Below are 27,505 nucleotides of genomic sequence, written 5' to 3' on the forward strand. Positions count from 1 at the left end.
TATTTGTAATTATTTTAATTAACTGGAACGTGGCTATCTTGGACAAAGTGAAGTTTTGTGTGTTGGTGATTTCTTTTTCTACTATAAATGCCTCTGATGATGGCTCCGTGGTGAGCCGAAACATGTAAGGCAGGTGCTGACGAGGTGGAAAACTTAAAAAAGTGTCACATTTGACGGAAGAAACTTGATTGTTAATAATGTATCATGTTTGCTATCAGCTGTGTTGTGGCTTGGCTACAGCTTAAACTAGCGAGACTTAGCCATTCACAACTTATTTGCCATTCATTAATTTTTTGGATTATTGCAAGCTTTCTTTTTGTCCATGTTAAAATTGCTGCTGTATCTCCGAATTCTGTGAATCTGCCGTGCAGTGCGCCCGTTTGCTTGCAGCCGGGACACTGCTCTCTCGTTCGTGAGCACCATGAGGTGCATCAACATGCATCAAGTCGGTCGCACTTCTTCCAGGAGGAATTTTGTTCTTGTTTCCTCATATTTGATTCCACTTTTGGTTTTGGAGAATTGAACCTAGTGCCTCCCGAGTACAAGTCTTGGGCGTTACCGCTACACCAACCCTCTCGATGATGTGTGATCGTTCAGGAGGTAGATACAAACATTACTGAGAGACCTGCTCCTTCCATCTTCAGGGTAGATGAGCATAAAACAGCGCATTCCTTCAAAGTATGATATCATATTCCTAGAACCATAATATTGTTACCCAAGGCTATAACAACTTTTACTATGGCAGTTTCTCTTCATTAAAAAATTCAGAAAGTTTACTCTGTTAGGGAGATAATCCTTGTTTCTCCTCAGAATCATATGAAGCATACAAATGCATCCATTGTCAAACTGCAGAATTTATTATGTTGAAGTAGGTAGTAGATGGAAGTACACTAGGCCTTAGAAGGTTATATGTATATTTCTGTTTTCTGTCTAAAGGAATCAAACGGCCGGGTTTCGATCCCCGCAGAGGCAATAACTTTCTCATAGCGTCCAGACAGGCTCTGGGGCCCAACCAGCCTCGTATTCAATCACCATTGGGAGGTTATTTCCCCGAGGATAGAGCTGCAGGGACGTAAAGCTGACCACTCACCTTCATTAGTGCCGAGGTCAACAATGTTGGATCTATACCCAATTCTCCCATATGCCTTCATAGCACAGTGTTTAATTACATAATTAGGTACAGGTATAAATTTACCTTAATCTAAAGGAATTAAATTATATACCTGTATGATACAACGCCGGTCACAGTAGCCGAGCAGTCTAAGGCATGTACTGTCTTCGCTCGCTAGGAAACCGGGATCGTGGGTTCGAATCCCACTTAGGGCATGGATGTTTAGTTTGTGTGCGCGCGCTTTTCTGTGTTTGTGTACAGGTAGAGGCCTTACGACGAGCTGATCACCCGCCCAAGGAGTCCTACCGAATGTGTAAGCTCTAGGAAAACCGAAGTGAGCGGAGAAGTTCATGGAGGTAGGCCTAGGCCCACTGGGGCTGTAGTGCCAAGGGGAAAAAAAGAGAAGACAATACGTAGCGTCGCTGGACGAACTACACAATGTTTCTGCTACAGTCATACTTAAGGAACTGTATTGAATCTGTGGGTTTAAAGAGAGAGGAATTAACACCAAGTTGTAAACAACTGAGTAATGATAAACGTCACAGTTCATACTAAAAAAAAAAAAAACAGAGATGCTCATATTATCTGTAGAGTGCCAATGAACTAAATAAACTGATCACGTATGTGTCAAATAACAATCGAACTCTTAGGGCTAACAACCCCTCACCGTAAAAAATAAACTCTTTACGAAAATTCTCAAGAAGCCTCGGACCTGGAACAGGTGAACAATATTAAAATGGATCTTAGAGAGATAGGATGGGATGGTATGGATTGGCTTGATCTGGCTGAAGATAGGGACCAGTGGAGGGCTCTTGTGGACACGGTAATGAACCTTTTGGTTCCATAAAATATTGGGAAAATTTTTGAGTAGCTGCAGATTTGGTTTCTCCTCAAGAAGGGCTCAGCTCCCTAAGTAAGTATGTAAGTTACTGTTAGCGGCTGCCTCAATTCGCGTTGACCCGATCTATGCAGTTCCTTGGCCTACTTACCTTCCACACGCATTTCCCTTAGATGTACTCTTACACTACTGAAACCACTAATTAGCCTACAGAGAAACGAAAGTGGATACAGAGATTGTGGCACTCAAGTGGGTCGTTTCCAGAAGGATAAAAAGAAAGGCATAATTGTATACATGTTGGTGTAGTTTATCTGGATAGGGTCATTCCATGTGAAATCATCCAGAAAGGTCGCTCACCATTTTTAANTAGACTATTTGGATGCTGCAGAGTCTTTCAGCACGAGCTAACAGTCACTCCGCTGGTCAAGAAATCGACTGCCCCCTTTCCTGGGAGCCGAAAGCACATTATCATGTCCGAAAAAATCCGCCAGTTGTATCCAATCTCTGCGAAAGATTTAGTTCATTATTAAGATCAGTGATATCTGAAATGTGACTCAGTATAGCCTTGTAGATCTCTAACCAATATTTCGGAGGTACCTTCTACTTAATCTTCATGGTATAAAAGGGATTTCTGATCTCACCTTGAAGACAGGGGCTACAATTTCTTCCGAAACATTAGCAAAAGAAAGCACTGCATCACATTACTAAAGAAAGTAATTTTCATACGCTTAAGAAACTCAGATCTGAGAATTTCATATTATTGTCCCCTATGACGGCCTGTATGGTCTAGTGGTCAGAGTTCCTGGCTACAGATCTAGGGGCTCCGGGTTCGACTCCTGGCGTTACCAAATTTTCTCAGAACTAGTGGGTCTGGACCGGGGTCCACTCAGCCTCGTGATTATAATTGAGGATCTATATCAAGGAAATTGCGGCTCCGGTCTAGGAAATCGAGGTGAACGGCTGAGGGGATCCGTTACGCTGACAACGCGACACCATCTGTCCGCTAAAAGTAGCACTAACTTCACCGAAAAATGGCGGACGCTCGGTCGGTATAGTTGGCTTGCGGACTACAGGCCACAGAATTATATGCAAAGCGTATTTTGGGTATTTCCGACTAAATTTAACCGTGGTAGTTTTATCTCTCTATGCGGGCGACATCCTCCACCCATCTCATATTTACTGATGTGATCATTCTGATGCTCTCAGATGAAGAGGAACTATAAAGCTCCTTATTATGCAATGTTCATCGTTCTCTTCCTCTCTCTGTTGACTGTTCTTAGTGTAAAATTTGTGGCGATGGGTAATTATTTTGGGTCTATTATTCAGCTTCTGCTCTAAACGTGGATGTTTTCATACGTGAACAGTGTCAATGTTGTTGCAACGTACAGCATCAATTGACATATTGTGAACAGAACATCACAAATTCATGACGGATGCAGTTCAGGCTTCTGTTCTTGAGTTCTGAATAATTTAGCTCCAAGAAGAAAACAAATATTCTCCTTGTTTTCGCGTCTGACAAGTCCTGTGCCTCGGGAAACGACATGTCACACAAGTCAGTCATTCAATAGACAGTGGACCAATCAGCGGTTCCGGTGGAACAGCAAAGAAGGTCTACGAAAACTTGTGGAATGCAACGAGATGGGAAATGGTGTAATATCCGATTCTCGTTTCCAAAACTTCCTGTTTATCACGGTTATTCTTAGTGTATATCGTTGGAAATTCTAAGACAAATGAAATAATTTTATTTCAAATCATTAATTCTCTCTCTTTTGTTAATGAAATTTCTTTAAACTATCTTTAACCCAGTAATGTGGAATGTTCACTGGTTAACTTAATTCCATGGAAGAAGTTCTTTTTGAGATATTATATTTAAGCATCCTGTTGCACTCTATATGATATATGGTATAAACTCCGTCCTAAGTGCAACAATATATTGTAGGCCTTTCGTCTTGCTTTCTTCTACACTACATGTTTTTGACGCAAACGGCCATCATCAGGTGTATACACTCACTTAGCTGTTACACTGCACGTAGTTTAAAATTAAAAATTAAAAACATACAGGTCTTCCCAATTGTTCCCTTCGTCGCTGCTAACAGGATCTACTTCGCTGATATTTGTCTGATTCGTACCTCATCTTTGCTTCTATTTGAGAAGCAGATATTCTCTCATCTTTGCCAAGAAATCCCCATCTTCCACGGGACCCATATTTCATACCTTTTTCACAAGAGCCCACAAGTTAAACCCAATTGGAGTCAGTTTTATCAGATACAAGCAGCCATCCTACCTATGCCCAGATTTCTGCACTGGTCAAATTTCGTAAATTGTATATGAAATTCCCACTTAGCCCATAAGCGAGACATTTGTTTAATTGACTACTTTCCTCCTAGACCTGGTCAATTAGAAACTGTGGATGCTGTTCAGATAAGAACAAATTCTGTGTTCAAGTTGTTCGTATCGATTCTTTATGGCAAGCATTAGGATAGTATTACCACGTCCTTCCCCATTTAATGAGATATATTCTACAAAAATTGAGCGAATATCAGTTTTCCAAGGTTTACACTGCTTCATAGAGTTGGTTGGGATATCACAGTTCATCATCGTCACCAGAAATAAATTACATTCCAGGTTCTTTATGGTGTTCAATTTTTTTATATTCTATTTATATTATCCTTAGATGTAAATTGCAATGTAAATATATATGTGTAACTAGATACACCTAAGAGGTAATGTATACCATTATGCAATGTAAATATTATACAAGAAAAATTAACTCTATCAAAATATATAATGATAATCAAGTGATAATTACTCGTACATAGCAGTATATCTGTATTAACTGGAAAAAAAAGAAAGTTAATGCGGCAATATTTTCAGCTATAGAAATACGTACAGGCTACAATTCTGGTCTTATTTTGTATATTCCAGCTAATTAACGGAAATTTGCAGCTTCTAAGACAACGTTCCACCCGAAGTTTCATGGAGGTAGGCCTAGATCCACTGGGGCTGTAGTGCTAATGAAAAAAAAAGAGACAACTTTCCTGTATTAAAGCTTGATATACATTTGTTTTCAATGCGTATATAACTTCTTTTCCCTATATGTCTGCATATCAGTTTGTTTGAAAAATTTTCTTCCGTAATTCATTTCTAAATATATTCGTACCAGCATTTCATATTATATTAGCTTTATTTCCTTGTACGTTATATCATTTTGGCCTTAGATAAACATTTTCTTTATAACTCATACTCTGTAATATGAAAGTAACATCTTCAATATTTCGAATATTTTGCCGCTGTTGTGTGCGCTTTGCGTGAAGTTAGCATATCTCTGTGCGGCAGGAACGGAGACTGAGCAGAAGCGCTGCCTTATATAGAACAGTATCTAGTGCCCATTTGGAAAGCATCTGCCTTGAATTTATACAGTCTAAGTTACAATGTGAAGGTGAATGCCAGAATAGTATTTCGGAGGGCAGAAACATCTATTTCCCAATTGGTAATATGTCTCGGGTCAGGATTACTTACATTCTCACTTTCCCAGAAGTTGGTGCAACTCCCTTCTAGTCCGCAAACAAACATGATTTAGAGACCAGAGGGCTCTGACGATGGTGTATAACACACAGAATTACTGAGTTTTGAGACATTTTCCATCGTCCGTTTTTTCTAGAAAACAGAAAACATGACGTTTCGGAAACTGGTTTTCTTCCCGTCGTTAGGTGAAGTGGGAAGACACCTATTCAGTAGGGCATCTTAAAAAAACTAATCTCAATCAATGGAAAAACGTTATGTTTTCTATTTTCTGGAATACCGGACGATGGAAAAAGTCCGAACTAATATTAGTTTCTTGGGGTGGGGTGACACTGTGTCTACTTGGTAAATCGGCCACTAACGGAGCCAGCCCCGGATAACAGATGATGAGTACGTAGCAGTCGGTGGAATGAGAATTCGTAGGGGAAACCGAATTACTCGGAGAAAATCATCCTCGTTGCCTATTTATCCACCATAAATCCCACATGACTTGAACTGGGCTCGAAGCCTGGCCGCCTGGGTGGGAAGCCGGCGGCTAACCGCCTGATTTATGGCAAGACCTCCAGCAAATGAAGTAAATAAATAAGTAACGGGATCACTTCAAATCATACAACGAGCCAGCTGGCGTCATGATAAAAGTCTATAATGTTATTACGCGGTTTAGGGCTGTAGTCCTGCCCGGGTTTCCTGCTACTCCAGTTTCAAACTGCCCAGGCGGATGCTGGCATTTGTTAGGAAACAGCCCGCGATCATCTCCTTTAAGATTCTTGTTTACTGAATGCGCACATGAATTCGTCTTCTCATCTCATTCGTCATGTAGCAACATGAGAAGCAATCCGTACCCGGAGGTACAGGTATAAGGCTTAGTAACGTCACATGCATTTTTTATAAATTGCCGCCGTGGCGTCCAATGATCATCGCTTTATGCACTGAAATTTTGTCAAACAACGGAACACTGATAGAGATATGCTGTTTTAGCTTTGCAAATCCCCGTGGTAATCATCTAGGAAAGAGACAAGTGGTGGAGAAATTCAGAAACCTGGCCAGATGAAAGGACTTTAAATGCAAGATTGATTTGAATGATTGATCTGGTCGCAGTTTCTCTTTATGATTGTCCAATCTTCTATCAAATTATTTTATGAGGTGTTTCCGTGATCGTTTTGAGTAGCATATAATTTTCTGGCCCAGAGCCGCAATAGATTTATGTCTGTTTTTCCTGTTGTCGTACTCTGTCGGCCATGCTAGGTGTGTGATGACGTCACGCAAATGTGAGTGAGACAGCGATACACTTCTATCTGAAACACTGACGATAATTTTTATTATTAAAAATAATTTACGTCTCTGCACATCCGTTTTAAAGCGATTGTGCCAGTTCTGATCATTTAGCATAATTAAATAAATAGGCTGTAGAAAGTAAACTTATAACTGTAGAATTGAATAAATTCGCTCATTATCCTGAGAGACATGCGGTAGAGGTTTTCGTGAAGAGTGCCTCCCCCAAAATTTCCGGATTAATGTTCCCAGAACCACATCCTTAACCAACCCTCGTACCCTTGGCTTGCAGAGCCGAAATCACACCATGTTTCACTCTAAGATAGGTTGAACTGCGTAACATGAGGCCTGTTCGATATATTGCTGTTTTCAATAGCTGTTCTATTTACAGAACGCGTTTCATATTTGTGGTATACTCTTATTAGCGTCACGCATAAGACATTTGATATTCAGATATTCAATTATGTTGTTCATTTCAGTGGTGTGAACGTAGAAGGTAGCGTTGCTACGCGCACTAAGCTTCATACGCATTAACGCTGTCATTTGTTTTCCGCGTTGCACACCGTAGTCTACGCCCATTCGTTAACCCGCCTGAGTCATGTGACTATGCTGTGTGAAGAGACGCGTCTTGAAGATGGTTTTCTATTCACACTTTTCCTTGGTTTTATTTCTTCTAATTTTGCAGTTGTGTAAAGCTGATACAGTATTTTAACCCTTCTTTGACACACAGAATTTTAAACAGGACTCGTTTCAAGAAATGTGTGTTGTTAAATACATGTTGGTGTTGAAATGCACAAGCTCTTGACGTGTATGTTTATGGAGTGACTGTGAATTTGATATACATGTTGTGCTAATTCAATAAGTCGACATTTTAAGAAATCCAGGAATGGAATTTATTTTGAAGGAATGTAAGTGTGTCAAGCTCTGTAATACGGGGATGCTTAGTAAAACTGGTAATTCCACACGCAGATTGCAGAACTTTCTTGCAAGGAAACGTTAGCCTACTCCATGATGAGTGCCTCTTCCCATTCTCAGTGACCTCAGAACTTCGAACAATATTAGGATATAGGTCCGTAACAAACAATTCTCTGGTTGTTTGAGAATAATGAATACATTGTGACATATACTGCAAAAGAAAGAAACTAAGTCGTACACAATCGGTTTACATGTATGTACTAGAAATTTTATGTGGTACACTTCTTGATTCAGTTGTTTAGCTGCATTTTTATTTCGATCGAAATGTTTGGAAGCAGAATGTTCATGAAAACAGACGTGCGTACGAAAGATGGAGCGATCACGGTGGCAGTGCGGTCTGAAGTAAGAACGGTCTTCATTCGCTCGAAAGCTGGAATCATGTATTCGAATCCCACTCAAGGAATGGAAGTCTGTGAGTGCGTTTATTCTGTGTTTGTGTTTACCTGTCTGTATGCAGAGGCCTTGTGATGGGCTGATCACTCGTCCAAGGGTTTCTACCGGCTGTGTAAAAAAGATTACGAAATTGAAGATGAAGCCAAGACCTAACAAAGGGCTGTAGATCAGAAACAGTTCGGACTGAGTAATTTCAAGTGCACGATATTATGTGACAAAATTTGTTATTGTGGATACTGATTTCTGTAATTGTTTGTAGTTCATTTAACGATATTATGTCAGATAATAGGAAAATTATTAAATAATGAATTTAGAAAATTTGAAAGAAGAGACAGTGACATAATTTGAGGAACAATTCCTATATTTTTCTGGTGGGACCGAGGCAAATCGCAAGAAAGCAGGTCTTCGGGCTGATATTCCAACCGTCCCGTACGATACGCCAGATGCTATCCAGCTGGCCGCAGAGGGCAATATTATGCATACGTAACTGATGTGAGACTGACTGGTGCTAATCGAACTAAGCAAGAGTGGTATTCATTTCTATGTACACAGTAAATAATGCAACAGTGATATTTAAATATACACGTATACGAGAAGACCGCACCAAAGGCACACATACAGGACAAAACAACATATGAAACTGCGATAGCCACAAAAAGAATACAATGATGGAGTTCTTGATATGTGATACAACAACAAAAAAGACAACGACGTGCCGGAGAGCACGGAAGACAAGCGGACAGTACAGTGGTCTACTCACCAATCAAACTCTGCCTGATGAGGGCCCTTGTGCGGCCGAAATTAGAACATATGATATAAATTAAGAACATTCTAAAGTATTTAATAGTCACTTTTAGTGTATACGACATGCATGCAGTGTCTTAATGATATTTAATAACATTTAATAATATTTTAAACTATCGAAACTACACTTTTAGTGAAGAACATGTTTTAGGTATCGTTTATTTTATTGATTATAAATATCACTGTTGCATTATTGCCGGGGTGCATAGAATTTGGATGATGAAATATACGTAATAGGCAGGAGTAGGTCCCTGCCAGACTTCCACCTCAGGTAGTTTGCATTTCCACAGGTCTCAGTCGCATTGTCGGGAACGGACCGCGACTAACAATCTCGCGAGACGGCAGTGTGGCTCCTGTGGCTCCCATGCTGACGTCACGGAGGTTGGCAGTGAGACACCTGGACACTGACTTCGGGATGAGCGCTCGGAAGTTTGGCTGTTGCGACGATGACGTCAACTCCATGCACAGATCTATGTGTTGGGTGTTGCTGGTCGCCCAGGCGTTTGCTTTGTGTCCTGTCCAGGGAATTACTGGACGGCGGGCTGAGGAACTCAGGTTATAGCTTCTAATTTCTATTGTTATTATTATTATTAACTCTAAAGGAGTTAAAATTGCATACTCTACGTATTAGGAGGCATTGCCTCAAAGCTATCTTTCTTACTCAAGTTTACTTTCGTGTAAGATTCGAGGCTTTCACGGCGGTGGCTATGAAGAAAGCAGTCTTCTGGGATTTGGCACCGTGTATATGTGGTGTTAACCGACGTTTCGGAGGAACGTATCGCCTCCATCTTCAGGGTAGAAGAAAAAATTTAAGAAATCTGCAAGCGAAGAGACCGTGAGAACCGGTAAAAGCAGACNACACGGTGCCAAATCCCAGAAGACTGCTTTCTTCAAGTTTACTTTCGTTTGAAATTCTGCCATTCTGTTTTGGAAATTGTTGGTCTCCGATTTCCTGCTCAGTATAAGAGAGACTTTGCATTGTCAAAGTCTGCTCCTGATGTAAGAATTGTTCCTCTGCTAGATGTGCAGCAGCTGCTAATGTTGTTTGCAAGGATGTTGCCGCATTCGGAGCCAGGAACGTTCTCATCAATCGATTTTTACAATATGGTATAATTGTTACTAATATTATTTTCACGTACATAAATTAGAATTAAAATTAACTATTAGTATTATTATTATTTCTAAATATCTATAGTTTACGTTTCTCAATTATCAATAGCAACTTAGATTTGTATTAATGTAGAAAAAGTAAAAAGAAAGTAAATGTATCCTTTAACAGGCCGTGGAGGCCCATAGGGTTGTGAGATATTGAGGTTCCCACATTTTCTAGACAATCGGCTCATAGAAGGTGGCAAGATTGTCAGCCTTACGCGCCAGCCGCCCTTTACCCCCAAGAATATTCCTGGTACTCATTTCTGTTAGAGGCTAAGTAGACCCCAGGGACATAGTGCGGCCGGAAGAATTAGGTCAATTGAAAAAAATCCAATGTTCTCATCGGGACTTGAACCGGCGACCTTCCGGCTTGTCGCATAGTGCCTCAACCAACCACGCTATCGCGTGCCCCTAGATTTGTGATAATGAAATTATTATTATTCGTTTGTTTCTTTCCTTATATGCATTAATGTGTTTTTCCTTCAATGTTTACCTTTAATTAGTCTTGACTTTATGTTGTGTTTGCCCAGTATGTAACTACTTTCATCTACATTGTGCTGTGTCAGTAATTGGCCTTGCGGCTGTTGACTCAGGATATAAATATTAAAGAATTGAATTGAATTATTATTATTACCACCTCCGTAACCATAATTACTAACATAACCTGCATTACTGTCACTACAAACAACATAACCACTGCTATGTCAGCCACCTCGACATCAAAAATGGTCACAGTTATGCCATAATAATTAAAATCAGCACAACTGCCAAACACCATAATTACGAAGCCGGCTTTGAAGTAAGGAAGATGAAGGATGGAAAGAGGAGAGGAAGGATAAAGAGGTGACCCAGATTAGAGAGATATCTTTAGGCCGTTTTATTTCGTTTCACTGATCTTCAAAGTAATTTATATCTCTTACGTTTAGATTCTAAAGGGTTCTGATGATGACACATAGAATTACTGGGTTTTTGGACTTTTTCCATTGTCCGGAATTCTAGGTAATAGAGGACACGACGTTTCCGAAACTGGATCTCTTTCCGACTTCAGGTGAGAAAGGAAGACACCTACTCAGTTGGACCCCTTAGAAAGAAATGATTGAGATTAGTTCTTTCTAAGGAGCTCAATTAAGTAGGTGTCTTCCCCTCTCACCTGAAGACGGAAACAGATCCAGTTTCCTAAACGTAGTGTCATCTATTACCTAGTGTCCTCTATTACCTAGAATTATGGACGATGGGAAAAGACCAAAAACCCAGTAATTCTGTATCTCTTACGTTGTTAAGCATTATTTGTGTAGGAACTTGTGCAGCCCTGAACCCGAGAGCGCTGGACGATTGTTCATACTGCTATTGGTTTTCCTATATTGTACAGTTTCCGACATAATTAATTTTGTAAAATTAGTTACTTTAACAATATATTGCAGAATGCTGAAACGTACATTACCGAAAATTAGATAATAAACCACTGAATAATCTCATATGCCCATGTTATGGCTTGTTTCAATAGATTCACGTGGAGAAGTGTTCGTGTGTTCTACACTTCAATCGTGATATTGGCACTGCTTGTTTCCCTGGGGTTCTCCTTCACGTGGTTTCTCGTTGTCGGGTTCACCTTCCCAGCTTCCGGTAAGTTATCTTAAGGAACATGACATGTGAATACACTGAGTGAAGACATAAGGTAACGAGCAGGGCTTGTGTAATCCGATATCATTATAAGTGTGTATTATGAATTGACTAATGGAGATCACAGGGCATATAAGGTTTCAGATTTTACGGTAAGGATTGGTTAGATTCGGCGCTTCTGGGTTGTGGCATTATGGGTGAAAATCGGCGTTCCGGAGAACACTTCTACAGCCATCTTCCTGAAAGAGACAATTTCAGTCAAACAATTCTGTGATCGTACTTCGTGAAAAAAAAATGTTATTGCGTTTTTCGAATAGTGACACAGAGTAATTTTGGAGGGAGGGGTTTAGAGATATTTCAGAAGAAACTGCTTACTTTATTAACCCTTGTTTTGCATGTAGGTCGTCACCCAAGTAATTCCTTTTGGCACGGCTTAAAACATCATGATCTAATATTTTTCAAGGAATGATTTGGAGACAACTGGAATGAAGTTACATCTTAGTAGTCAGGAAAGATATTGCTTTCCTGCAAATCAAGAGATCTGATACTAAACCAAGTCCGTTATCCTCTGTCGAGATTATATTTCTTCTAGACGAAATCAAAGAGTTATACAACAACAGTAAAGAAGTGAAGGAGTGAAACTTGTTTTGTTCAGTTTCCCTTTCCGCAAAAACACATCTGGGTTCAGTGAAATAAAAATCGATATTCCAGCCAGTACAGCCCAATTCGACATCATGCTTCCAGTCATTCAGACCGTTGTCATTCAGTTGACTTCAGAGTTACAGAAATACTAAGTCGTCACTTCGATTCTGGTGATGGGATTAAAAAACATTAAAGCGTATACTCTCAAGTCACGGTAGCCGAGCGGTCTAAAGCACTGTCTTCGCTCGCTCGGAAGCTGGGATCATGGGTTCCAATGCCACATAGGCATAGATGTTTGGTGTTTGTATTCGTTTACTCTGTGTTTGTGTTGTTCTGTGTTTAGATAGAGAGCTTGCGACGAGCTGATCACCCGTCCAAGGAATCCTACCGTCTGTAAAATGATCATGAAACTGAGAAATCAGCCCTGTGCTCCAAAGTCCGAGCGAGAGGAGGAAAGGAAAAGGGTGTACTCACGGAACAACCAATTGTGTTGTCTTTCTAATTTACACACTCCCAATATCGATGTGACGTCACACACTAAGTCTTCTAATTTTTCTTCTGGCCACGCTGCTGTTCCCTTGGAACTTCGGAACCTAAGTCAAGTCAATTCCCATTCTCTCATATCATCTCGGCACGGACCAAGAACAGAAAACACATCACATCTATTGTTTCATGGCGCAGACCACAAAGAAAACACGTGTCACGTGTCAGACTGCGAGTTCATTGGTCCGTTAATTTACTGGGCCTGGCGCGGACGACATGGAAAACACAGCCTCATCTATTGTTACGTGTTGGAGCGTGTTTACAGAGCTGCTGCCTGGCAATGCTTTGATCAAATCCTTTACAATTTGAATGCTTAGATTAAACTTCATTGCACTAAATTTGTTTCCCCCCATTTCAAGATCAAGATAATTGTAACGGCAGAAATGTCTTGTATTAAAACTGCTGAACAATAGGTCTGGAAATATGAAAGTGGGTTCAAAAGATAAAGGGTTCGACTTTCTGGGGCTCGTTTTTAGCTCTGGATGTTATTCACTGGCGGACTCTTGTGAGGGAAGTGCTAAATTTTTGGGTTCCTCAAAAGCGACGAATTTCAAGATCAACAGAACGACTGTGTCCAGGTACTTAATTTGCTACAGCGTAACTAGAACATATCGTAACTATGGTTTAGGGCCTGTCTGAAATATGGAACATTAACCTAATCTGAATGTATTTTACTTTATTCTTCAAGACGAAAATTTTGGCTGAATTCGATGTATCTTTTCACAGGAGCGCTAATGTTCTATGGAACTGGACTTACCTGCTGTGCATTATTCCTGAATCTTGGTACAAAATGGCCTGAACTGGCACTGCTGTGGCAGAGGACAGAAAATAGCCAAATTCGTTACGGGTACCCCACGAACCTGAGCCTCAAGATCAGAACACTCACAGTTATCATACTAACTTTAGCCTTGGGTAGGTATAAAATTTTGTTTTGTCTGTATGTCAATTTAACTCTAAATACATCGATATCTCAATAGAATGTGGGCCTGATCCTCCATGAGAAACTAGGAAGGAGAGTCAGTAAATAGGTCACAAATGGATATAAAACGTAAAACATGTGAAATTCGAACCTGTAAAACACTCATTTCTTGATATATCCTTCTCTTGTACACTTGTCCCATTGCTTCACCAGTGCGTTGAAAGCTTAGAAGTATTTCGATGATTGTCTTAACAACTTTCGCACATCCGTTTCAACCTCTTCTTTATCAGTGAAATATTTGCCACTTAATTGTGAACCGCTTTATGCGAGAAATTCTTTCCACCATAAATAAGAAACATTTCTTTGTGAATATACTCTGCATTGTGTCCTTTTGCCCATAAAATACGCACAAGAGAACGTCGATCTTCGGTAGTATACTCCTCAATCATGGTCACCAATTTGACTACCGATACCAGCTTCTGAACATGCGCATGCGCATCTGCTACTAGACTGTCATAAAGCTGGACAGTGCTGCTATCTAGTGATATATATAGAAAACCCATTATGTCCATTACAGCTGTTTTACACCAATTTGTGACCTATTAACTCACATTCCTCTACGTTCTATCGATGGAAGTGCCCAGCTTTTCTGGAACCCTAAGGTCTTGTTCAATTGCTCAGATCTCGTAACTGTATCCGAAGAAGGAAATGTGTTACTTGCCAAGGGAGCGATGTTTTTCGCCGTCCGGTCAACATCTCCGTATTTTGAAAATCATTCATTAGTTCCGCCATGCCAACATTTCTGTCTGAGTTTAAGGGGGCCCAATTTATGGCACCAAATTTCACTGAACTCGGTGTGTTAAGTCATTACCGAATTTTTGACACATAATTTTGGTTTTGTGTAGCTCAATATGATAGTTTTGGCTTGAATTACTTTCATGTGAAACTTCGGAAAGTCTACTTACACAGAACTTACATTAGACATACCATATTTATGATCTGATGCAATTTAATTGTATTTAAGCGTATTTACTTAAATCTACACATATTTCTGTATTTGTCCTGGTATGAATTCATCTTAGATCAAAACACCTGTCTTATTCACAAAGCTGATTTACGCTGAAAGAACTGTTCTCTTGTAACAGTGTAACGCGATTTCGAACATATTTTCCAAACGAATTTTTTCGCTATTTCGCATATCCCATTCGCCTCGTTGCTCATTTGCCGAGCTATTGCAAATACAAATCTATGTTTCCAGCAGACTGCGTTCTTATGGAACTAAAACTCTACTAATATATGTATCAATATTTCAAAAACCGATTCAGCAAAGTTAATAGTTGAAGGGAATTCCAGTTTTAAGAGTGACAATTAAAATTCCCCCAGTTACTTACACTGCGCATATGCCCTACTGAATTTTGTTAATATTCTCTTTGGTGGAAAATATTTAACCTAAGAATCTTACATCTTATTGGGTAACCGGCACATTTATGGTGTTAAAGCGGCCGGATCCAGAATTTCGTATCAATGTAATTACCGAAGTTAAGAATGCACAGAGCTATACCTCTATTACTCTATATATTTTCAAGGCCAAATGCCCAATTACGAAGTCCTATATCTCAATCATATTTATACACGGTAGCGTAAGAATAGCTTCATACTGAACATATTTTCCTATCGAAAAATGTGGCCTAGTAGCTAGTAGTTAGAATGCGACACGAACTAGGCCGGATGAATGACCTTTGGATGTGGCACTAAAAACATGTTTACGCACAGCACGTGTCTGCTGCGAGAGACCCTGCAGAATATGTAAACACTGAACGGTGTAGTGATACTTGGGGTTCCCCAAGTTGACGGCCAGTTCCTTTACCGGCTGAGAGATTATGGTCCCTAAAATCGTTTACGTTTCTGAAAGCTATACATTCCAAATCTGTTTCATACTATTTGCATACACACTCATACACAAAAAAAGGCCGGAATAGCGTAGTCGGTATAGTGACGGGATACGGGCTGAACGATCGACGGGTTCGGAATTCGAATCCCAGGAGGGTTAAGAATTTTCACTTCTCTATCTCGACCAGACCGGCTCTGGGGTCAACCCAACTTCTTATTTAATAGGTACTGTTAGCTCTTTCCCTGAGGGTAAAAGCGGCTAGTCCGTGAAGAGGGCCACTCACCTCTAACTATTGTCGAGGTCAAGAAAACTTGGGTCTATACATTCAGTCCCCCATACGTCTTCATGACGTAGTGCTTATTTAAGCACAGGGACAGCTTTACTTTACCTTGTCAATGCATAAATCAACTCAATGGAGCACGACTTTGCTTTGGAAGCTGATGTTCATCAAGCTACCTGTCCTACGCCTTCACACCGTAGGTCTGTGTCTTTATGATTTACGAGTATTTAGGTATCTTCCTCCCATTAACACTTAGGTCTCTCAAGTAGCTGTCTCCCTTCCAAGCTTTCCGCCTACATTTGGCGTGTTTCTTTTTTCTGTATGTTGCTTTTCTGTCCCATCCATCCTACCTTTCTTCGTTTGATTCTGTACACAATATTGGTTGATGAGTACGAATTGTGATAAATCATATTACGTAATCATCTATATCCTGCTTTCTCTTGATACTAAACCACCTTCGCAGCATAGGAGGTCCTTCAGAGTCGACAAGGGTTACGTCACACACGTGAATGTGGAATTCCAGGATGGCTTCCAAAGACGGACTTTCCCTTTACTCCGCGTTTCCGATATATCCCCGTGCCTCAGCTACCAGCTTCTAACATTAACTGCTTACAAGGAATGGACCGCAACAGTCCTCTAACTCATTCACACGCTCCACTGCACTGCACTAACTGAACTGGACTTAGTCGTTCTAGTGATATAGCCTCGGAGCGGACCACATAGAAGACACTGATTCCAACAGTTTCTTACTGTTGCATCACGGAGCTTTAACACGAATCACGTAGAGAACACCGCCTCTCAGTTCGTAAAATGGAGCATGTTAAGAATCTGTTGCCTGTCAATGGTAGTATTTACAGGGTCATTACTTAGCAACGGGTTTACATACTACAATATCATATAATTTAAGTGCTGTTACGAATTTCAAATTGCTTCCTAATATAAAGCAGCCAAAGCATTTTCACGAAATCCATACTACGAAGGTCTATGTACAAATCAATATTCATAGAGTGACAGCATATTGCAGTGATCATAACTTGTCTGGGGGCAGGAGTTCAGTATGACTGGTTTTGTATGCACAGTGTTGAAAGTTGTATAAATTACTTAATTTTTAATTTTCAGTTGAGTACCTGCTATCGAATGCCAACAGAATGTACATCGCTTCGCAATGCTCAACTGGAGGTTTCGACTTGGTGCGACGCTACATAATGGTGACACACAGACATGTGTTCGAAGTGGTCGGGTACTCGAGTGGCATGGCTGTGTTCACAGCGGTTGTCAGTATAATTGCATCCTTCTACTGGAGCTACGCCGATGTGTTTGTAATGCTGATCAGCATTGCACTGGCGAGCAGGTTCAAACTACTAAACTCCTGCCTGAAGAAGGTGAAGGGAAAGGCAAGTAACAATTCACCTGATCAAGTATTGATAGGTCATCTGAAGCAGGCCAAGGCTTAAGGCCAGCGTTTCAAACCATGAATGCAAAATTTAGGGGCAGCACAGAAAGTAGGAGAAAAGGAAGGATATAAAGTTACAGAGAAGAAGAGTGAAAAGGAGAGGAGAACTAGGCTAGGAGGCAGTAGAATAGGAAAATAAGAACAAAGAGGAGAGAAGGGAGAAAATATTAAGAGGAGGCCTTTGTGCTGTTAAGTTTGTACGTAAATAAACACGAATTGAATTATTGTTATTATTTATGATTAATTTTGGCATGAGAACTGCAGTTGTTATGATTCAAGATGATGCCAGAAGGATTCTGGAGATCAGTACGCGAGGACTATAATGATTTGTCGCACCTGACGTCATGCGTCGACTCGCGTGTCTCCAGTATCGTCCTACTCTGTTTCGCCACAAACCTCTTCTACATTTGCCAGCAACTTCTCAACAGCATGAAGTGAGTAGACCATTTACTGTGCCGGATACTGTGGTCTTTCTACCCCTTTACTTCAACAGCTTTTGCAGTCAGTCTTCTTCCGTAATGTTTTATTATGGAATTTACCACACATTCTCAAATATCCTTTTGGATCTTACAGTTATCGCCAGCTGAAATATTATTCTTCCGTACGTTTCACTATTCTTACACAGTCTTTCCTTACTTCACAGGATAAATGTTGATTTATTTACTTGTCGGCCAACATAAGTAGTAAACCTATTTCAATTCTTTACAATAATCTCAAGCCATTTAGTTATGAGATTTTAAATAATTTTATACAAGTATTTGAATAACTATCAATAATATTTCTGTGAGCTCAATGAATTTAAATCTTTATTGATTATTTTTGTAAATAAAACGTATTTTAAAAGTCTAAAGTATGTAAATTTAACAAACTAACCGCATCCTCTCACCTATTGACCTTAAGGCAGTGGTTCTCAACGTTTGTGAGACCGCGGCACAGTAAGTTCTTTCTTTATAAGACGAGGGCCCAATCCCAACAAATTTACTCGTAAATACCTTTCAAGTTTTGTTAAAGTTCATGCATTAAGGTAACTATAAAATATCTATTCATGAAAATGCTTAGAAAATGAAAATGACAAATTCCAGAAGAGCCTCTCGCGGCCCAGTATAATTGATGCCAGGGCCCACTACTGGGCCGCGGCCCGGCGGTTGAGAAGCACTGCTCTAAACGGTGGTTTTTAAGAAATACTGTACAATGTAGCCAAACGGAAGTTCTTTATGTGCAAAACGAGATAGAAGAAAGAAATGACTTCGGCCCTGCTTTGAGAAACTTCCGATGTTTGCTTAATAATTATATTTTGATTATAATACTTTTCACTGGAAAACAGCTGCGGTGCTCGAACACCAAACTCATTATTTTAAGCCCTAAAATTTCGGGTACACCATAAGAACGAAAGAGGGACTCAACACCATCTTGTCCAGAACTGCAATAGGGACAGCAGTTGCCAGTGTCCCAGATAATTAGAACTGGGTGGAAAGTTGAAGTCCTTTTTCAAATATATTTTTTCAATATATATTTTTTACGTAGAAGTTCCAACTTCATTTAGAAAGCGTAGAGCAGCCCCATGAACCAGTATATCCAGTAAAGAAATGAATGTTTCTATTTCAGCAATTCCGTTAGCACAATACAAGCGACTTACTTCTACTTGTCCTTCGGCTACCTGTTACTAAGGACCATGGCAATGGCTCTCTCCGCGGCCAGCATTTACGACGAAAGCCGAGCTGCTAAGGACGTGCTCTATGCTGTACCCGCACACAACTATCAAGTAGAGGTAAGACAGTTTCACTTCAGTCAATCAGAGGGATGATCTACTAAAACTGTACGTGCGTTCTCAACCTGTTCAGACAGCCGCTGGAATCCTTCCATTCTTGCTGCGGTCTACAGATCTCTAGCCCTGCCCACGTGTGAAGTAACAAGCCCCAGTTCGGGCGAGAGAATACACTGCTGTTTTCAGATCTCAATTTCAGCTCCGAACTCCAAAGTATGCAGTCTCGTGCTTACACTGGGCACAGTGGCGGAAATAATCTTCAGGTCGTTCCTTCGCAGAGCACAGAAGTGCTCTGAGTTTGAGAGATTATTTCGAGCAAGAAGAGGAGAATGGAAGGTTCTTGCAGACCCTAACACAAGCCGTGCAGCTGACGGTGTCGCTGTGGTGGCGGTGAAGAGGACCGACATGAGAACCACTTGGGATCCTAGTAACAAGAACAGAAAACTCTTCATAGAGCTGCGGCCTGAGTTCTAGGTCAGGTCACATCATGTGGAATTTGTGGTGGACAATGTGGTACTCAGGCGGGTTTCCTCCACGTACTCTCTGCCAATTTTCATTCCATTTACTGCTATACACGCGTATAACGTAGTTGTCATCGTCGTCATCATCATCATCATCGCCATCATCATCATTATTGTCATCATGAAGGGCTGGTACAATAGGCCGAATAATAACAAGTGGATCCAGTCCCTCATCACGGTACGAAATTAAAAGAATTTAAATATGAACCCCAGGAAGACACCATGAGATGGCTCAAACCGTGCCAATAATTTCCAGTTCACACTTTCATCAGGACGCGCTATAAACATATTCATTCATTAATTCATTCATTGACTAATGGCTCTACAGCCTTTTGTTGGGTCTCGGCCTCTTCTTCAGTCCCGTAACCTTGTTTTACATAGACGGTAAGACACCTTAGACGGGGGATGAGCCCATAACTACCCCCGGAACATTACAAACACAGAATAAACACACACAAACATCCATGCCTTTGAGTAGGATTCGACCCTACGACCCCAGTGTTCGAGCGAGAGAAGACAGTTCATGCCTTAAGCAGCGCTGCTACTATTATCATAAACAGATATAGCACATAATAATATTACGCTTGAAATAATATATCGGAGCAACATAAAGCTCTGGCATCACTTACTGGCGAAGGACCATTCTGTGGGCACAAGACTTCGCCGATCCTAGACTCCCTTAGTTTCAGGTACAAAAGTACAAATACACAAGGAAATTATTGGCTGAGAGACGTGACAATGATGTTCCATTGCCAATATCTAGGTATAATAACTAGAACTGAACTTGCCAAGGTACCACAACGTATTATCTGACGAGACCTGGAGAAATACCAGTCTGATGTATTCCCACATCTTGGCTGAAGATACTGAATATAAAATGCGCCGATAACCAGCTGGGAAATACCATTCCGCCACGTGCCGTCTACCGTGCGCACTGTGAACTGGGGATTCCCACAAAGTGAAGGGTGCAGCGGGCTACACCAGCGGTTTTAAGAAAAACTGCTGCCTGATATGCCTGCTGAATCCGCCGTTGTGATGGTTAGTGACTAGTGCTGGTAACACCAGACACTGACATTCGCAAACAAGTAAATGTGAACTGACCATTTGGCTGCTGCGTCTAAGGTTTCTGGGACACGGAGTGAGAAAATGTAAAATTAAATAAACTCTTAACGAACTTGTGACAAGAATGAAGTACAAGTAAACAAAATACCCAAATATAATCTTAGAAATAGCTGAACCTACTCTATACCCATACGATTAATCTAATCCGAAAAAAGTAGTCTGATTTGCATTATACGTACAATTGATCACGGCTGCATTTTCAATTCTATACTGAACTCCACTTACCGAATTCCTTTATTATACACTAAAATGAGTGCATATTTTTATCGAATAAATTACGTTGCATTGCAATAATTACACGCTGTCTCGGTTCATTTTTCCTTGGTTTTCCTACGTTATTTCTACAGATAAATATTATATTTTTCGCCTTCCATACTATAAAAAGTTGTCATTTTTCATAAAATAAAATTCTAAATCTTGTAGTCGAGAAATTTAGCGTACAGAATAGTAATGCATCTGCTTTCCTATTTTGGAAATAAACTGATTTGCGCGCCTGAGTTGTCAGCTTCCCGTCCTGTATGAAAGGTTCAAGCAGGCCTGCGTGGCCACAGAGTGTATGATAAAGCAACTGCTAGCATAAAGCAATTTTAATTTATGTACAAAGAATTTCCGAGTCGATGCAAGTAGGTAAAAAGGAAGATAATCTAATTTAGCTAAAAGCTTGTTACAATGACTGATTCACGACACGGAAATATGTTGGACAGTGCAAACTGCCCGATATCGCAGTGATATTCAGTAGTAATGACACAAATTTCACCGTAAACGCCACTATAATTTATTAACTTATGTTCCATTACATGTTTCGACCCTTACAAAGTCATCCACAGGTGTTCTGATTTACACATTTTCATTGTTAAATTGTAAAGCATGTATACATATTTACATACATAGGCTTAAAATGATTGCTTTCTACGTACATTTATATTCTAGCATACAGATGTTGATTTAAATACAAGATATATATGGAACTAAAAGTTGAAGATTAAAACAACAACAGTAACAGTAAGTAATTACAGAAATAATATTAACAAAGTAGTCATTAGAAAACTAATTGTAAGTTTAATTACGATACTAATTCACTGACACACATAAATTATTATAGATCGACATCCAGGAAATAACAAAAAAGATAAATTCGTGCTTAAGAAACAATTAACACAAACGAATCTAACCAATAATAGAAGAATCAGACGAAAAGATGCGTGGCCTAGTACAGCAAAAGACACTAAGTTGAATACAGAATACGACACTTTTAAATTAATTTAAAATCAACTTTCAATCTTTAACTTTCAGTTCTATATATACCTTACGTTTAAATCAAAATCTACGATATCTACATAGATGTCTGAATATAAGTGTACATAGAAATTAGTCATTTAAGCTTATGTATGTATACACGCTTTACAATTCAATAATGTGAACTAAATAAAGTAAAGCTATCCCTGTAACAGGCCATGAAGGTCCATAGGGTTGTGAGACGTTGAGGCTCCCACATTATCTAGACAATCGGCTCAAAGATGCCGGTAAGTTTCTCAGCCTTATGCGCTTTACTCCCCAGGAACATTATTTAATTAATTCGTGGTAGTCACTTCTGTTAGAGGCTGAGTCGACCCCAGGGCCACAGTGAGGCCGGAAGAATTAGGTCAATTGAAAAAACCCAATGACCTCATCGGGACTTGAACCCGCGACCTTCCTGCTTGTAGCATAGTGCCTCAACCTACCATAATAATGAAAATTTGTAAAGTACAACACCTGAGGATGACCCTGTAAGGGTCGAAATATGTAGTGGAACATAAGTTAATAAAGTATAGTTACGTTGACGGTGGAACTTGTATTACTGGTTGTACTTACGCAACAGGATACAAATGTTAATAATAGTATTCAGTGGTCTTTGGGGTTATACTTGGTCCCGACTAATACATCTAAGCGCGAAATTAGAGAAATTTTAAAACGTGTCAATGTAATTGCAATATGTAATATGAAACTTACTCAACTACAGCTAACTCCAGAATATGTAACATAACGGTTATGTGTTCTCAGTCTGTGTCTTTTTGTCTGTATGCACAACAATTGTGCCTTCTTTGCAGGTTCACAGGTTCCTGGTTCAGGTTTCTACTGATAATATATCTCTTACTGGGCTCAATTTCTTTCCCGTGACAAGAACTGTCCTGCTCACGGTAAGTAACTTACATTGTTCCTATCAGAATATTCTAGCGATATTAATGTGGTACATAATACTGGTTTACTGACGGACATGTAAAGAATTCATAATGTTTATGTTCTGAGAAACAAAGAAAATAAATTTATAGTTTTTTGAAATAAATAATTAAGATTAAAAATGTTTATGACGAACATGTTAACAATTCAAGGACTTTAAAATACACTTTTCTTTTCTTGAAGGAAAAATACTGTCTCATTGCAACTCAGAGATCATATCGTCTGGATCTTTGTGATCTTGAGGTTTCTGAACGTGTCACCGTTACACGTACTTCGCGATGTCAGGAAGGAAGATAGTAAAATGTGAAGTTTCGATCATAAAGAAATATTGAGCGTGTGAGTGGTATTGTCTAGCTATAAAGCGGCCATAGAAATGTTGGGATTTTAATAACTGAAGTATTTAAGACAAATTTTGAGCTTTCCCTTGCTTTCCATACCGAGTACAACTTACTCGGGAATTTGTTTCCATTCTCCATTCATACGTAGTTTTCGAGATAACTGCCTGAAAGTGTTAGTGAGACTGAAGGTATGTTTTTTCTGTTTGTGATGAGAAACAAATGAGTAATGATACCATTAACAAACACAACTGCTATGTGAGAATTTATATTTCAAATCCTTCTATGAATATTGAATCATACATCTTCAGGTATCATGTTCAGTAAGAATGATATAACAATCTATTCTTGACGGTATGTTCTTTGAGCTACATGACACAGTACTTTTTAAGAAAACTTTCAGCAAAAAGAACAGGATTTATTTCCCTATCTCATATTTACAAAAATGTTAAACCAAATCTCTCGAAGCAACATGTTTCTGGCTGAAAAGTTTAAAATGGAGATCCGCCCAAACGCAGTGACTCTGAGCACCCAATTTGCTTCATAGTGGCATAAGGAACTAATTGCAGAGCTCAGCCCTTCTAAGATGAATGTGAAATTCCAGAAGGGGAAAGTTCAGTCGAAATTAGATTTTCTTAGAAAGTAATAAGTAATTTATATACAGACGAAGAATGCCGTCATCTGAGATGTGGCGCAGTGTGGATCTTGCATGAACAGATGTTTCGGCGAAAAGTATCGCCTCCATTTTCAAGGTAGAAACATCATGGTTGTTTGCACTCTGAAGACGGAGACTACACATTCCTCCGAAACATCTGTTCATACAAGATCCACACTGCGCCACATCTCAGATGACGGCAGTCTTCAGAGTCACCGCCGTGAAAACCTCAAATCTTACAATTTATACGAGTATACCCCTCATGGCTTCTTCACTTAACTTTTTTTTTTTTCACAGTTGGCTGGAACGATTGTGACTTATGAAATCGTGTTGGTGCAGTTCGGTACAACTTCTGACTCCAGTGCTTCTAACATGACCGCTTTGTGCCTTGACATGACCACAGATCCTTACTTATGAAGTGAAATTTTAATGTAAATATAAATCCTTTTACGACATTATAGTGGCAAAGTATATTCAGTCAACACATGAAAAGTAATTCCGTTGTAATGTTGGCTATGCCTTCTCGTGTTGGCCAATAGTGACCAGAACACGTAAAGGCAAACTTTCAGTTACTTCTATTAAACTAGTTACACTTGTTTGAATCATACTGCTCGTTTATGTAAATGTAAATATTGCCTTTAAATTTGTCGTAGTTACGGTCTAATTGCTTTCAAACTGCTTTCAAATTCTTCGTCAGGCTTTTTACAGCTTTTAATAGTTATAACACAGTAGCAATAAGAAAAACAGGAAAATAAACAACCCTTCCTCCGGTGGGAGTGTAACACGAAACATGTTTACATTATCCCACTATCTGCACCCTTATTGATCTGTTACCGTAGAAATGATAGTAGGAACTGACATGCCTTTGTATACAAATAGGATATCTGCTCTACCCTGAGAACTGTGTACTTGTCCCTGGTAGACAGAGTTTGATTGATTGCTCTTGTAAATAAGGTTCAGTGATATAAACAATATAATTTGATAAGTAATTTTGAAACAGCTAACAATTAAAATGATAATTTAACAATAATATTAATTTATAATTAAATTATAATTTATAGCTGGATATTAGCTATCAGATCATATTGAAAAATATGGACTGCATTAATACGCAAACAGTTAATAATTACAGATAATGTTGTAATGCCGGTCACGGTAGCCGATCGGTCTTCGCTCACTCGGAAGCCGGGATCGTGGGTTCGAATCCCACTCAGGGCATGGATGTTTGTGTGCGTTTTTCTGTGTTTGTCTACAGGTAGAGGCCTTGCGACAAGCTGATCACCCGCCCAAGGAGTCCTACCGAATGTGTAAGATCTAGTAAACCGAAGTGAAACGGAGAGTTTCATGGAGGTAGGCCTAGGCCCACTGGGGCTGTAGTGCCAAGGGAAAAAATATGTTGTAATATGTAATTATATAAATTTTAATTGATTCGACTTACAGATCAAAAAACTTAACTGCCTTCTACATCCAACCGCACTGTTTCATGCTTCAACACTCGAAACCAGCCTGAAGGAACTGTATATGTTATGTAATGAGACACACGTTTAATGACGTCAGTGTGCACTTCTCCACTTACGTAATGAACTTTATCAGACATACATCTACATCATTTTAGACTTGATCCTCTTGGTCTCAAAGCTATGCCTGTAGAGGCCCTCTCTAGTCTGTAGCCTGGCAAGATGTCCAAGCCGGTCTAAGCTGTTTCAGACGTATTTCGGCTCAGTCGCACAGCGAAGTCTGGTGAAGCCTCTTTGAGTCTACACGGTCTACACTCTGTCACACGGACAACATAGTTTGCAACATGTATGGCTTGATCGCAACTATACGTATATCCGTGGAGGCTCCAGTGGTGCTGTTTCGAATTTCAACCCGAACGCCATCTATACTTACTTATATCTTTGTGGCCTGGATAACTTAATCATTGTTTTAAAAGAGGCTACAGCTATCTTTTCATGTATTTTAAAAGTTCCCTTAGTGGGGGTGGAGTCCAACTGGGACCACTCGCCATGGCGACCACTGATTGGCCTATTGTAGCCTGCCCCGGGTGGTTATGATGATGGAGAATTTGGTGGAATGAAGATTGGCATGGGAAACCGAAATATTCGGAGAAAATCCGCCCCAGCGCCACATTGTCCACCACAAATCCCACTTGACCAGACCCTGGATCGAACCCGGGCCGCCGCGTTGGGAAGCCAGCGACTAACCGCTTGAGCTATGGCGCTGCCTTCATATAGTTTCCAGTATATTTAAAATTATCCTATTCTCTGATGTTACTTTAACTTGCATATTTGATGAAAACTGTTTCATGATACAGGAATCAGCGAATTGCTGTACAAGTATACTTTGACGTGCTAGTAATTAGACGCGGGGATGTAGTTGGTAATTGGATTTACTGAACGCGTATAAACCATAACTATAAATAATTATAGCGCTTTCGCTATCTGCACGCTTTCCAATTCAGTACAGCACACACTGATTCTTCTCAGTTCGTCTTCAATAGTCGTTGCCTAGTAACGGACAGCAACAATGTCCTCTTCTGCTCACGTCGTTGGCTGTTAGCGAATACCTCACACCCAAATCTTTGCTCCAAATGTCCATTCACAGCATCAGACTCAGACGCAGAGGCAGACTTATTTTATGACTGGCGCTTTTCTCTTGCTTGGCCTTTGTCAAAAATACATATCGTATAAGTAGAATGTTATTGAAAATTCTTCCCTTTCCAATATATGCAAGTCATCTGTCATTCCACGCTTTGTAAACAGATCATGTCTACAACGGCAGCTCAGTCACGTGAACGGTCGTAAGCCTAACCACCGCTAACTTTAATCCTCTTATACTTTATATGTCTGGCTTCCCTTGACCTATACCGCGAACATGTTCATTCTCATGATTTGGTATGGTATTTATTTTATATAAGCGTATACATACGAAAGGTTGAAAGCCGTGTTCAACTTGCGGACCGATATGCACCTTGAAAACTTTCCAATGGTGTGGAGAACCTAGTTTTGCAGCAGCTGCAAATTTAAGAGTTAAGTGTCTGCCGTAAATTCCCAGGCGGGGCAAGCACAAATCATTACTGATCTGATCAGTGCCTTATGGAGGGTTAGGTTAATACAGACATTTATACTCTCACTTTTGAATAAGGAGTAGAGTCTAACAAATATTCTGAAGGCCTTGACTTCAATCATTTCTATGTGTGGTTTCCATGGTATCCTCCTATAGAACATTACACCGAGATATTTTACGTGATTGATGAAGGGATATTCCGTCAATTAAATGTAAAATGAGCCTCAGGGGTTTAAGTCTATGAGAAAAGTAAATGATATGAGTTCTACATTCACTGATTTTTATGGTCTAAACATTACACCACGTCGCAATAGAACTGAGACCTCGGTGCAGCTTTCTACGTATGTAACCCGTTTTGCGGTCTGTCGCATACATAAAGGTGTCAACAGCAAAGAGACCTAGCTAGACA

The 27,505-nt window shown here is 39.9% G+C and overlaps 1 protein-coding gene across 3 annotated transcripts in view; it reads left to right on the forward strand.

The window, feature by feature from the left end:
* The first annotated feature begins 9,011 nt into the window (after positions 1-9,011).
* LOC111871555 (gustatory receptor for sugar taste 64f) overlaps positions 9,012-27,505 on the forward strand; it is a 19,869-nt gene continuing 1,375 nt past the window's right edge. Inside the window, exons 1-8 of one of the 3 annotated variants that reach the window (XM_023864746.2) lie at positions 9,012-9,470; positions 11,572-11,690; positions 13,599-13,784; positions 17,082-17,356; positions 17,695-17,849; positions 19,021-19,183; positions 22,911-23,000; positions 24,328-24,461. In XM_023864746.2, coding sequence (XP_023720514.1) covers positions 9,280-9,470; positions 11,572-11,690; positions 13,599-13,784; positions 17,082-17,356; positions 17,695-17,849; positions 19,021-19,183; positions 22,911-23,000; positions 24,328-24,447 — 1,299 coding nt within the window. In that variant the 5' untranslated portion in view covers positions 9,012-9,279 and the 3' untranslated portion in view covers positions 24,448-24,461. Of the gene's footprint in view, positions 9,471-11,571; positions 11,691-13,598; positions 13,785-16,687; positions 16,807-17,081; positions 17,357-17,694; positions 17,850-19,020; positions 19,184-22,910; positions 23,001-24,327; positions 24,985-27,505 lie in introns of those variants that run through there. The other 2 variants (XM_023864745.2, XM_033754302.1) reach the window with 2 other exon arrangements.

Source organism: Cryptotermes secundus, unplaced genomic scaffold, assembly GCF_002891405.2.
Source record: "Cryptotermes secundus unplaced genomic scaffold, Csec_1.0 scaffold1264, whole genome shotgun sequence".
In the NCBI taxonomy this organism is placed as follows: domain Eukaryota; kingdom Metazoa; phylum Arthropoda; class Insecta; order Blattodea; family Kalotermitidae; genus Cryptotermes; species Cryptotermes secundus.